Raw genomic sequence first — 13,960 nt, forward strand, 5'->3', positions numbered from 1 at the left:
TGCTCATATCTATGAGTTTGCATATATTTCTTCTTTTGGTTGATAAGTATGCTTTTGCACGAACTATAAGGTTTTACTAGCCAGAGTTGTTTGGAGAAGTAATAGTGTTGGAAAAAACATATTTATCTACTATTTAATGGGTTTTATTGTTGTTCTGAGTAGCTTATACTCCATTTCTTTTTTTTCCCTTTTTTGGTAAAAGCTGCGCAGGGTGGGAGGAGAAATTGTTCAGGAAAGAGAAGAAGAAAGTTAATCTTGTGATTATTGGCCAGAAAAAATAGACTGGTTCCTTAAATTTTTGCTGTTCTACTTAGCCAGCACTTTCAGTTATCTGGAGAGACGAATATATTCGGTTTGTACTTTTTCTGGTTATCTTTGAAATTATTGTGTTCGCACATTTGTTAGTAAAGGTTAATGTGTTCAGGCATTTCTCATGTAATTTCTGAATCTCTGAATGTTAAAAGTATATTAACTCATCTAGACTGAACTGGTCTTTGCCTCAAGGTTAATTGGCAAAACTAGCTCTTCGCTCGAATGAATTGAACCTTCGCCTGATCTGTCTCAAACTTTTGCTGTTAGCATCATTTCGATGTTTCAAAATACAAAAGAATTTCAACTATCAAAGTCAATACTATTTAACTAGGAGAAAAGATTGTCGTTGATTTTAATTTTTGGCCAGTCTTCTCATGAATTTTACTTCAACAGACCGTCTTAAGATAAAATAGAACAAGATTTTTCTCGAAAAGTAATGCTCAAAACTTTTCCCAATCCCTTCTCTCCACATATATGCTATGTTACATGGAGTGTGACGGTGGTGAAGGTTCTTCATAAAGATTTTTCAAAATCACCAAAAAATAGCACAACTACATATACTCCTAGCAAATACTAATACACTTCTATAAAGCATGTCCAATAACCGAGTTCACGTAGCATAACATATACTAACATGTAGGAATAAAGGTTTTAAGCCCTTAAAACCAGGCTGTTTTTGCAACAACAGTAGCAGTGCAAACCTGTTTGATTCATTTAGTACTACAAGACTGAATTGGCAGAGTTATAACTGCCTGTCCATGACCATGTGAAACACTGGTAACAGAAACCGTTCAGTCTCCAGAAACCGGCTCTCAGGTAGTACTGAAGATGACAACAGTATATTACTAACAAGATCAATGCTACCCACAACGGATCTTCAGACAATCATAAAGGTGAACGTCACAGGTGCTTTGCATTCCTAATCAACACAGTGGAATTTAACAGCGAGAATATAATGCAACATAGAAGAATCCGTGTTTTCAGTTGATTTCCACAAACGGTATGCAACTCCAGTGGATGCAAAATATTACATTGTCTTGTATAGTCGTTTCAGCTGTGAAAATTACATTTTTATCAAAATGGTGTTGGCAGCACATTAGAAGTACCGTACTCTCATTGAGGTTAATGGTTATTGGCTAGACAGTGGACACAGCATCCCGCAGAAGAACCAAGTCCACAACCAGATTATGTGGTACTTACCATTTGATGGAGTCCCTGCTGTAATCATAAAAAAAAAAAACAGACCCGAAAGCATATCTTAGTTCCATATGGTTCTTGCCCCTGTTCTATTGTGGGACAAGGAGAGCAAAGCACGAATCCATCTCGGAATACAACGGGTGGTTTGATAACTAACTCAACCTTCTTCTGCTTAACCTTGAATCATTCAAAATCATAGAGAAATCTAATGACATAAACAGTTGTACACGTTCAACTCTGCAGATAATTCTGATAAGTCAAATCGATAACCATTCTCACCAGCCACCATCGCTATTGACTGGGGGGCTCATCCAATGAACCTCCGTAGGGGTATATTCACTCAACACTGATGCAGCAGAATGACCTAAAGGAGAGATTGGGTTACTGTAAGTTCCCCACTGTGTCTCTTGGAGATCAGGACATGAATCATCCACTACATCACAAGAAGTCTCCTGATGTGAACTATGCTTTGAAGCTTTGGATGTTTGTGATTCATAAAGTACAGCGTCCAATAGACCACTGTTCCGAGGTGACAGACTGCCCGAATCAGCATGCTCATTTGGAGGGTATTGAATTAAAGTATCGAAGGACTCAAGTGAAGGAAGTGGGGAAGGTGAACCCCAATTTGCCATCCGAATTTGGAGTGAAGGGAGCTCCAGCTTCTTAGCCCATTTGGGCTCTGAAGAAGAAGAGTTGCCATTTAAAGGGGCATGGCTGCCAGGAATTTCACCGGAGAACGATGGGTGATGATCAGATGTCAGATTATGTGTATATGACGAGGAAAACCCCAAGGATTGAGCAAACAAAGAACCATTATTTTGATATTGATGGCAAGCTTGAAAAAGATCATCAGTCATACCAAAGAACCAAGATTCTGATCCTCGTATACGCTTGGATGGATGCATTGTTGAGAGGCCAGAACAAGTATTAGAAGAACTAAGAGCCTGAGCCAGCAGGCTAGTTGCAGGAATATCAAAAAAGCTACTAGCAGCAATATTAACAAGTGCCCGAGGATACAACTGCTGACTAGGTTCCAATTTTTTGAATTCCACAGTTGGACTCTCAAAACCGTAAATAGGCAAGAAATCAGGATGTGAATTTGCAGAGGAGAAAATTCCCAGCTCCTTATTTTGTTTGTTCTCACTAAATGCCTGGAAACAAATATCCGGAGGGTACATTTGCAAGCCTACACGCTGTTGTTTCTTTATTCTGGTGTTCCAGTAGTTCTTTATCTCATTATCTGTGCGGCCTGGCAACTGGAAAAATGGAAAAGCCATGAAAAATTTAATAAATAGCCATTATTCAACTTTAAAGAATGTGTCATATAGCACTAATCACTCAATTGAAAAAGTTCACAGAAAATCAGTATCAGAAAGTATCATCTGAAATAATGAAAGCTACGAAAGAGGAGAGTCCACATTTTTAGTCCACAAAAATTTATATCCAAATATGCTTTACATACAAGTTCTGCCAAGCATAAGGTCACCATTTTTTACTGCATAATATATACTGCAAGAGTTCAGCCAAAGCAACATTCGGATGAAGGAGAACAGACCAGGATATTACAAAAGATAGAAAAGGAACAAAGAGAATCATCATTCCATAACTTCATTCTCTCCTTTTTGCCTGGAAAAGATATTGGCTGCTACTCCACTCATTTGAATCAGAACTTATTCCGTCCTGGCCAAGGAAGCACTAACAACCAACCAACCAACACCTATGTCTCAATCCCAAACTAGTCAGTGTCCACTGTATGGATCCTCTATATCAACAAAGAAAAGGATGAATCCTCTATGTCTGCCCTATTTGGACCATCTTCAAAAATGGTAACATTTCGTCTTTTTAGGCAATTTAAGAGTTCACTAAAACAAGTAGTCCTCTAAATCTAACTGCTACTCCTACCTGGACCTAATGTAAGTGTAAACATAACTAAACCTTTTTTTATAAGGTGGTATTAACCTGCCAACCACATCATAATATTACATAAAAGTATGTTAAGGCTGAAATTTGGAGGCGGACCTACATTCAGATGTAAGGGTGCACGGGCGTCCGCCAGCTTCTGGTATGTCTCATGCAAATATAGAACTTTTAAGAAAATAGGATATATAACTAAACTAAAGTGGCACCTGCCATCACAACATTCTAGTGGATGCACAAGGCTACTTAAGCTCTAAAGGCTGCACTAGTCTAGAAAAGGCTCTAAAGGCCCTCTGATTATGAACAGCTAGATTGAACCACTAAAGAAGGGTAACTTTTTCAAATATCTTCATCCTGCGCAGGAAAGCTCTTTCTTTTCCTTGTTTCTTTTTCTTTCTTTTCTTCTTTTCAAACTAGTCATTTCTATGCTTTTCGCCCTTCACAACATTGTTGCATGTAGAGCACTTCTTGTTACTACTATTTAAAGTCAACTTGTAAAACATAGTATCTATCCAAATAAGGTGCAAAACTAACATAACATATGGAAACAAACAACAGCTCTTACTTAACAAGTTCCAGATTCATAGACGATGATTGCCTGAAGTCTACATTTTACTCCCAACTTCTTTCTTCTAGTAATTTTTTCTAATAATTTACTATTAGGATACAACAGTATTGGCACAATTTGGCAGTTCATCACAAAAGGATATTAGACAATGATTGAGTCTAAAAAATCTCAGATCTGAGAACTTGATTAGGAAATAGGAGCAGGAGGGCTTTCCTTCACCCCCCCCCCCCCCGTTTTTCTTTCGTTGGGTTTGGGGGGGGGGGGGGATTTCTTCCCCTTAGCATAGGGTGTAAAGAAGATTAGTGGAAGGCTGTCCTAAAAATGATGGTGCAAGATTTAGATCAAAAGGAGGCCAGGATCATGCCATTCCAAGAGTCACCAACTTTCTTGTAAATTATTAGGCATACAGAATTCTGATTCCCAATCCAACCCAGAGGACTACTCATCCAGACTGGTTTCAAAAGGCACAGCTTTTAGTCTCCGTCCTAGTAGAGAAGTCTTAAAAGAAAATTTGATTGTTAAGAAGACTTAAATTGTCTTACCAGACTGCACTCGGGCATACAAATATCATTGAGGATCACCAATTATAAATTTATTTAAAAAAAAAAAAGATTGCCCTATAACTAACAACAGAAGCACACCAATAACTAACAACAGAGGGAAAACAACACATAGAAGTTCAGATAGCATAGTCACAAGCAGAAGTTCCCAGAAAAAGAAAAGACTGTGTAATCCAAAAAGCTTGCAATGTACAAGGTTTAGGCATACAAAGGTGAAAACTCGGAGAGATGCAGAAACTTATAAATAGATGAACATAAGGAATCAACATTAATCACTTCTTCCCAAGAAGTATAGAAAAAATACATATATACATTTAAATTACACAGACAGGCGCGCGCGCGCACACACACACATATAAGTACTTATCTAGGTGTATCAAAAACCATTTGGAGAGTGTTGTGGTGACTACCAATTTAGAATGACTTTGTCACAGAAATGCAGTCAGCACAAATTTAAGGTGGGTAAGCATCCGGTACCGGAAAGAATTGATGTAACAGAAGCAGAAAATTATAAAGCAATTGACGTGTGCAAATTGCCTCATTTAAAAACGTGAACTATTAGAGCACAGACACTATTAATTATTTTGACTCCACAACAGAACACCTCATGAGTGGCCTAATTTTTTTTCTTGGGCCAGCTACATTTCTAGGTGACAGTGCAAACCAAATCCATGGTCTTCCTGCTTCAACACCATCTTGAATTGTGAGAACCATTTCATCTAAAACCTTAAATTGTAAAGATCAGCCACATTTATTTATATATGTTAGCTCCAACAGAAAAGAAGGGTAATCATTTAAGACCAGAGTGATTACAAACTGTTAATAGAGAAAGACAAGGTTTTCAAACAACTATCCACCAAACCCAAAGACTGGAACTCTACAAGCACAATAGACAATATCGTAGTGCATTGCACCAATTATAGACATATTCTTGTTTTTTTTTTTTTTTTGGCTGACCAGGAATCCTGTGTATGAGTTATTCTTTCTTGCTTTTGACCAAGAAATGACACCATAGTCTACGTGCATAATTTGCAGTAACCAGGTAAGGACTTGGATCAAGAGTTAAATGGTAATTTAAACAAAGGAGATTGTTTACCAAATCTATATATTGAATTGTTTAACCAATATCCTCGGGAATAAATTTACATCAGATAGCATTCTTGGCATTTAATCATCTCACATCGTTTGTCTGTAACTATAAGTAGCTGCTAAAAGAGATTGAGGCATGATGCAAACCTTAGCAGCTATTTGTGCCCATTTGTTTCCTATCTTAGCATGCAGTTCATTTATGCGACGCACTTCCTCTAGAGTTAAAGCACCTTTCTTTAAATCTGGTCTTAGGTGATTTGACCACCGCAAACGGCAACTTTTCCCGCAACGAGCAAGTCCTGAGTGCTTCTGCACGGCACTCCAATTCCCTTCCCCATGTTTTCTGATGTAATCCATTAAAACCGCGTCTTCTTCTTTAGTCCAAGGACCTTTTTTCAGTGGGACACCTCCTCTGATATTTCCTCCACTGCTAGCTTCTTCAACAGATGGCGAACCCACGCCAACTTTTGAAGTCATCCTGTCAACGCATTCACTTGTCATACACATATCTAAAACTGTTGAACAACTAAAGTGCAATATGTAACGGCCAATGAAAGGGATATAAAGTTGTTAATTATGAAGTCAAGGCAGAAATAAAAGCAACGTGCCAAATTGCGTGACCTCATCCATGACAAAGCTAGTTGAGTGTCCAATCAGAAGCGGGGGAAAATAAATAAATGGCCAACTTTGAGAGGAAAGTTTTGGATAGATTCCCGGAGAACAACAAAGGAAAAGATAAATAATGAGGAAAATGGATAACTTATTCTAAATTTAGCAGACACAGATAGACCAAGCTTTTGAATTCCCATAAGACCTAATTATCTCATCTAACTACGAAATAAGGTGACAACCAGCTGTTGGGGATAAAATGAGGAAACACAGACGAAAATCATTATCTCAAATATGCAAGGAAATTTTCACTGGTCGAGACCCAGAAATACGACAAGGGAAATGATATTGACCATAAAGCTAGTAACATACTTTTAAACCTCATAACATTAAAAAAGAAACCGCAAATAGCATTGTCAATCATTTTAACACCAAAATCAGCATCAGACAAACTAGAATGATTTTGCTTATAAGGAACAAAATTTAAAAGGGGACGCAATTGCTGGCTCCGCTGTCAAATTTCCATGTAAGCAAGTATTAATAAACGCTTAAAAAAATGTTGAGTTTGTTGAGATTGCAAAGCAAAATCTCAGTCTCAAAATGAAATCGGAGGAGAACCAGGAGGTCTCAGGTTCAAATACTAGCTGAAGCAAAAAAACTAGGTGATTTCTTCCCATTTGCATGTGGGCATGTGGAATAGTCGAGGTGTGGCCAGACACCAACATCTGCCTCAATTTCATAATTTATAATCCAATTGAAAGGAGCAACATAAATTACTTTTTTAAAAAAAGCAGCTAAACACAACGAGCTCAAGCTAAAATATTAAAAGCTAAGGTCTCCAAAAATGTTAAACATAACCAATTGCGCATTTTTAGGTCTTTTACCTGATGATTTAAGCTGCCCACAGAGTCTTGGAGCAAATAACCGGTGATCAGTTCCTCCAAAAAAAAAAAAAAATAGTGGAGAGGACCAGAATTCAGTCGAATGGCCAGAAATTGCTTAAACTCAAATTCATACAAAAAAGAAAGCCCCCAACAACAATAGACTCATACAAATAAGACCAAAGTAACCTTTGTGTTTCTGTGTTATAAGCCCAGGAGAAAAAGCGAAAGAAAACCCAGGCAGCTAGAAAGTGAAATCAAGAATACTCAACTCAAAACCAAATGGGTAAAGAAGGAAAATTCTACAAACAATTCTTGGGACCACGTGGATTAAGGAATTTGCAAAAGAATCCAAAAGGGAAAATGAATAGAGAGAGAGAGAGAGAGAGGACTAGTTAGCAAGCAGAAACAAATCATTTCATTGGTAAAGAATCCCAAATGGACTCTTTACTCTTTTAGGTGTATATATATGAAACCAAAGTTGGACTTATAAACGCCAGAATTTGGAGTTTATGTTTGAATTTGTCACAAAACTTGTAAGTTATCTTAATTATTATTGGCTTCACAATTAGATATATATATATGTTTAATATTTTCTAGCATAAATAGTACTCCCTCTGTTCCAGTTTATGTCAACCTATTTCCTTTTTGATCCGTTCCAAAAAGAATAACCCCTTTTTAAATTTGGAAATAATTTAGCTTAAACTTATTATTCTATCCTTAATGAGAAGCTTTTATAACTACACAAATACTCTGACCCCTTTTTGACTTATTTAGGACCACAAATTCCAAAAGTGTTCATTTTTTCTTAAACTCTGTGTCCAGTCAAACAGGTTCAGATAAATTGGAGCGAAGGTAGTACTACTATTTAAGCAAAAGTAATAGGATTCGGTCGAATTTACTTTTTAAATGCAAGTAATACCACTTCCTAACTCTAAGGTTTGTGTCTCTTACAAAATTGGGCTAAAGCATCCCATTAGTTCATTTTCTCTTTAAACCATTAGTACCTCAAACATGCAGGGTCCGAAAAAAGTCAATCCCATGTATAATGTATTCTGTATATGCGCAGAATTTAGGGAAAGATGATACTCTAAGGGGTGTGATATATCGAGCTTACTTGATCCATGGCTAATTCCACAACTCTATTTTTTTTTGGGAGGGGGGGGGGGGGGGTTTAATATAGTTACCTACAAAAATAAAACTATTTACCCTTGTCTGCCCATTTGTTTTTCTACCCATAAACTAATTACATTTCCTACCCATAGTAGGTTTTGTGGGGAACTTTTTCTTTATTCTCCAATTCTTTTTTATTTCAATGCTTCTTTCTTTTCTTTTTTCTTTTCTCCTTTTTTTTTCTCGTTTTCTTCTTCTTTTTTTTTATCTTTTTTCCTTTTCTAATTTTATTTAGCTTCTGTTTTTTTATATTATTTTTCTCTTCATAATCTAATTTCATTTACTATTTTTACTATTTTTTATTATTTTTTTTATATTATTACTAAAGAAAAATCAAATTGTGTACCAATTAAATGTAGTTAATACAACCAAAAAAATATTAACTAACATAAGATATCGGTATAGTATATAGCTATACCAACAGGGTACAATTGTACGCAAAGAGTTAAAAAAAATTTAATTCAATTATTAAACTGAAATAATATCAGTTGTCAAAAAAAAAGAAGTAAAAATTCTAAAGGGACCTAATTGTAAGAGTATACCGTTACATCATATAGCATACTATAATTTATTTTTATTTTTTTGCATTTTCAGTTTGCCCCTCACGCTTGGAAAAAGGCTTAAAACAAATTAAAAGGGAAAAGACAAGTGAATTTACGGGTAAATAAGTATACTATTATAGTATATTGTATACTATTACAACATATTGTTACAGTATCTTGCATATTATTACAGTATACCATAACAATATATTGTATGCTATAATAGTATACTGTTGCAGTATAACTATATACTCCTATAGTATATTAGTATACTGTAGCGGTATACTGATTTGTAAACTATAATAGTATAGTGTTGCAGTATAGCTATATACTCCTACAGCATATTGTATACCGTAGTGGTATATTGTAGTTGTGTTCTTCTTCGATTTTCAACTGAAAATTTCGATCTCAATCACCTCAAATCAGCTCCAAATGCTATCAAATTTCAGTATAAACTTCCAGAAGGTACTATAAGCAATATTTAACAACACCCACTTTGAATCAAACAAGAAATCTTTAAAATAATTAGATCTAATTTCTTTTTGAAGAAGGATATAAGGGAAATGGAAGAGTTTGTCCAAGTCTTCTTCACGGAGGCGAACTTTACCAAGTCATTGACATCTGGGTGTGTCAAAAGGAAGAGTTTGTGTGCAAGAACTAGCTCGGGTTGTTGTGTTCTTTCTTCCGCATCCATGGCTACCTTTCTTTGCTATTTCATATTTTTTTTTTCACTTTACTTTCAAATGCCTCTGTGAAGAAGAAGAAAACGAGAAAAGGAAAAAATTGGGTACTTTCAGATGCCTCTTTGAAGAAGAAGAAAACGAGAAAAGGAAAAAATCAGGTACTTTCATATGCCTCTGTGAAGAAGAAGAAAACAAGAAAAGGAAAAAATCGGGTAAATAGTTTGGGGCCCATGGGTAGGAGTAGTAAATAGTTTGGGCATGGGCATTAAAGGGTAAATAATTTAAGATTAATGGGTACAAAGTGAGATTTTCTCATTTTTTTTCCTTCGAGTCCATTAGTACCTGAGTGTGCCACGTGTTCGTCACATGGCTATCTTTAAAGACATAAGTAGCTTTTTCATTAGCTCCCTTCCCTGCTCCTCTTATTAAATTAATAATAATTGTCTATAATAAGACTACTATCTTATTAAATTAGTCTATATCAAGACTATCCTGTTTATTTAACTGTGGTCAATGACATCTAAGATTCATTAATTACACTATTGTAGTAAATCGTAGGCTCCACAACAACATACTTTTGATCTAGAGACGACATTTATGAAACCGGAACAAATCTACGTCCTTGTTTTAAGAAGAAAATTTAGAAAGTATTAAATTTAAATATCAAACCAACCAAAATATTCAATTTAAAGTTTCACTATCACAATCCAATAATAATGCATCGATACATGAAAACTAATGGTAAAATACAAATTCAACGCACATTTTGCAAAAATTACTTCTTTTTTTTCCACTGATTTTTCTTTATAGTATTGTTGTTTCTACTTTGTTGTAACTCGAAGTGCTTGCTCAATCTTGAGGGGTATGCTCGAGTATGAAAGTAACGTGTATTATTATTAAATTTTAAAGCAGATGATACATAAAAGTATGAGTTTTAAATTGACCTTTATGCTACTATACAAAATTATACATATTTTTTTGGGTTGAAATGAGCATATTTATTTTCTCATTGTATATGGGCTTCAGATTGGGAAACTTTATTTATATTGATTCTCCCAAATTATTGCTGTGATGTATTGACTAATGTTTAACCTCATCGATTTTTAACGCCTGAACCATGATATGAAATAAGTCGATAAAGCATAAATCCAATTTCAAAAATTCCGAGTAAGGTTCAAACGAAGGCAAGTAGGAGGAGAAGAGTACAACTAAGCCAAAATTAAATGAACAATTTATGTAAAATACACATTGAGCTTAAACTAATTACCTTTTTTTACCTATTTAAAAATTAGTTACAATATATATCTACCTAATTAAAACTAATTACCCAACCTACCTACCCATCCCACTTTTCTTACCCAAATGGCTTAACATAACTTGATTTGGCTTGGATTGGTTTGGCTTGAATTGGTTTAGCTTGACTTGATTTGACTTGATTTTAGTAGCTTGGTTTGACTTTATTTGGTTGGAAGGGCTAGGCATTAAAAAAAAGGGTAGAGGGAAACTTTATGAATAGGGGCGGGTAAATTATTTGTGATGGGTGGGTATTTGCAAAAGGTCCCTAAAACATATTAGCTTCTAAAGACATGTCTAAGGCCTAAATACAACTTTCTTAGGTAAAAATTGCACGGGCACGCTATTTGGTCGCCCCCATTTAACCTATACCCATTTTTTTTAAAAGTTTTAACTTGTATCCACTTTTTAAACAACTTCAGCCCCCTTTCTCCTCCTCCTTCTCCTCCTTCGTTTTCTTCTTCTTCTTTTTCTTTCTTCTACTGCTGTTGGTGCTGCTATGAAACTTCAGTTCATGGGATGATTGCCATAAGTATGTTTATCAGATTATTTAAAAATAAATTATAAATAATTACGTAAGGTAGTAGACAATAATTTGTGAATATTTCCACGTAATTATGTTCTTTTCACGTTTATTGTTTCCAAAATTTATGATTTGGATATTGTTGGCAATCTGATTATTTTATAGTAGTAATACACTTTCAAAGAATAAGGTGATTATTTATCTAGTATGTTAGAAAGCTTTTTCAAAAACTTCAGTTTATATAGTGCTGAAGTTTTTACAAATGAACTAAATAACTTCAGTATCTTTTGCTGAAGTTTTTGAAAAAGCTTTATGACAAAACTAATGAATCCAGGACAAAAAAAACTTCAGCCTATATAGTGCTGAAGTTTTTACAAATGAACTAAATAACTTCAGCATCTTCTGCTGAAATTTTTGAAAAAGCTTATCCAGGACAAAAAAACTTCAGCTTATTTAGTGCTGAAGTTCTTACAAATGAATTAAATAACTTTAGCATCTTTTGCTGAAGTTTTTGAAATATTTTTATGACAAAACTAATGAATCCAGGACAAAAAAACTTCAGTTATTTTAGTGCTGAAGTTTTTACAAATGAACTAAATAACTTCAACATCTTCTGTTGAAGTTTTTGAAAAAGTTTTATGACATAACTAATGAATCCGGGACAACAAAAACTTCAGCTATTTTTAGTTCTGAAGATTGTTTTACAAACTGCATCTAAAAACTTTCAGCATCTTCTGCTGAGTTTGTGAAAACGGTTTTATGACAAAATCTAATGAATCCAGACAAAAAAACTCTGCAGCCCTATTTGTTAGTGGCTGAAGTTTGGTTTTCAAATATATAGTTATATAATCTTCAGCAATCTTATCACAGTACAAATAAACTTCAGTTTATACTGCGCCTGTGCACTTTCAGGCCCGTTCTACCTGAGAATGGCTGAAAGTTGCGTGATTCTGCCTTTGTATCTAATCAGCCCACGTATTGCTTGCAACTTCACCCCGAAAACGTGGGGTCGCTTCATAATTTTTTGCAAAGCGGGTGCACAGTTAAAACTCGTGACAAAACTCGGTATAGATGCAAATCTCCTGCCTTTCTTAAGTGATAGTCGTACGACTCCTAGGCGATGACTAATAGGTCGTCAATATTGATCAATAGAGCATAATTTAATCGGTATGATTACACAGACATGTTGGTAAGATAAGTTACCATTATTTAAAAGCATATGATGAAAATTAACTTTGATCTCTAGAGAACTCCTTAGACGCTTGTAATACGCTGCTAGCCAGACCGGCCTTGCGCCCAGTCTACTGCACTTTAGATGAGCTGAGCCTGGGTCGTTGCATCATATCTGTTAGGGCCTTCTAAAAATGGTATTCTAGACCAGGTCTTACTTGTATTGGTCACCCGACTTAGCCCCATTTTTTAAAATTATATCTATTAATGTTTTAAAAATTTTAAGTTAACTCTAAGATGCAAATTATAATATATATATATATATACACACACACACACACAATATTGCATATAATTATAGATATAGATAAAAATGAAGATTTTAAGACATCTTTGTTTCACAAGAGGATTCAAATGTGCTTTGATGAAGATGATTTATTGGTGTTGGATATGCCATGAGCACCTTCAAAAATACTTTTGAATAGTTTGTTTTGTGTATTGACTTTTACTGAATGAAATATTGTTTCATTTTTTGTGTTTTATAGAAAGCTTTGCAGAAGAAAAAATATTTACCTTCACAAAAAAATATTATTAGTTTAAAATTGGACTACCCTTCTTGTTATTTTTAGTCTCCTATATTTTTTATATTTTTAATTAAATACGCTTATTAAGCCCAACGGCCGGCCCAGCCCAGTCTCGATCAAAAGCCTCATGGGCCACAAGCTTACTTGGAATAGGCTTAAAAGGCTCATTTTTAAATAGGCTCCAAAAATCTTAAGCCAACATTATTAAATCATGGACTGGCCCAGCGGGCCAAGCCCATATTGGTGGCTCTAGAACTCATGCAATTTGTAAGTGATGATGAATCTTATTATTTTGAGGATTTTTCAAAAAATGACTATTGTTTGGAGGCTTATTGCTGGGCTTAGCTATAATTTAGTTAATTACATTGCGTAGCTACTAATTGTTTGCCATAGGATATATGTCGATGTATTCAATTAAGTTGTATACACTATATTCAATTCTGATGTATTCGTAATAATATATTTTATATTCTATTCAATTTCACTATATTGAATTCAGTTGTATGCAAATAACAAAAAATAAGAAAGAAGGTGTATGCTGCTATATTCAATTTGTCTATATACACTATATTCAATTCGGCTATATTCATTCTTAACTATTTTACATTATATTCAATTCAACTGTATTCATATAACAAAAAAATCACAAATATAGTGATATTCGGTTGTATTCATTCGTAGCTACGTTTACACTGTATTCAATTTACTATATTCAATTCAACAATATTCAAATAACAAAATTAAAAAAATATCGGGATCTGCACCACAAAAAAAACTTCGGAATACATAAATACATAGCAAAAAAAAAAAACCAACTATAATATAGCAATTGAAAAATACAAAATACACTCAAACTTTG

The 13,960-nt window shown here is 34.6% G+C and overlaps 1 protein-coding gene across 2 annotated transcripts; it reads right to left on the reverse strand.

The window, feature by feature from the left end:
• Positions 1,025–7,567, reverse strand: LOC109224785 (transcription factor GAMYB-like). 2 transcript variants are annotated; one of them, XM_019389307.1, is made up of 3 exons: positions 7,137–7,567; positions 5,791–6,121; positions 1,026–2,765 (listed from the first exon to the last, which is right to left on the reverse strand). In XM_019389307.1, exons 2-3 carry the CDS (start codon positions 6,118–6,120, stop codon positions 1,785–1,787), a joined length of 1,311 nt encoding a protein of 436 aa, XP_019244852.1. In that variant the 5' UTR covers position 6,121; positions 7,137–7,567; the 3' UTR covers positions 1,026–1,784. The 2 variants fall into 2 exon arrangements, with proteins under 2 accessions (XP_019244850.1, XP_019244852.1); XM_019389305.1 differs by lacking the exon at positions 7,137–7,567 and having other exon boundaries at positions 1,025–2,765; positions 5,791–6,150.

The sequence above is a fragment of the Nicotiana attenuata genome, chromosome 4 (genome assembly GCF_001879085.1).
Source record: "Nicotiana attenuata strain UT chromosome 4, NIATTr2, whole genome shotgun sequence".
Lineage (NCBI taxonomy): Eukaryota > Viridiplantae > Streptophyta > Magnoliopsida > Solanales > Solanaceae > Nicotiana > Nicotiana attenuata.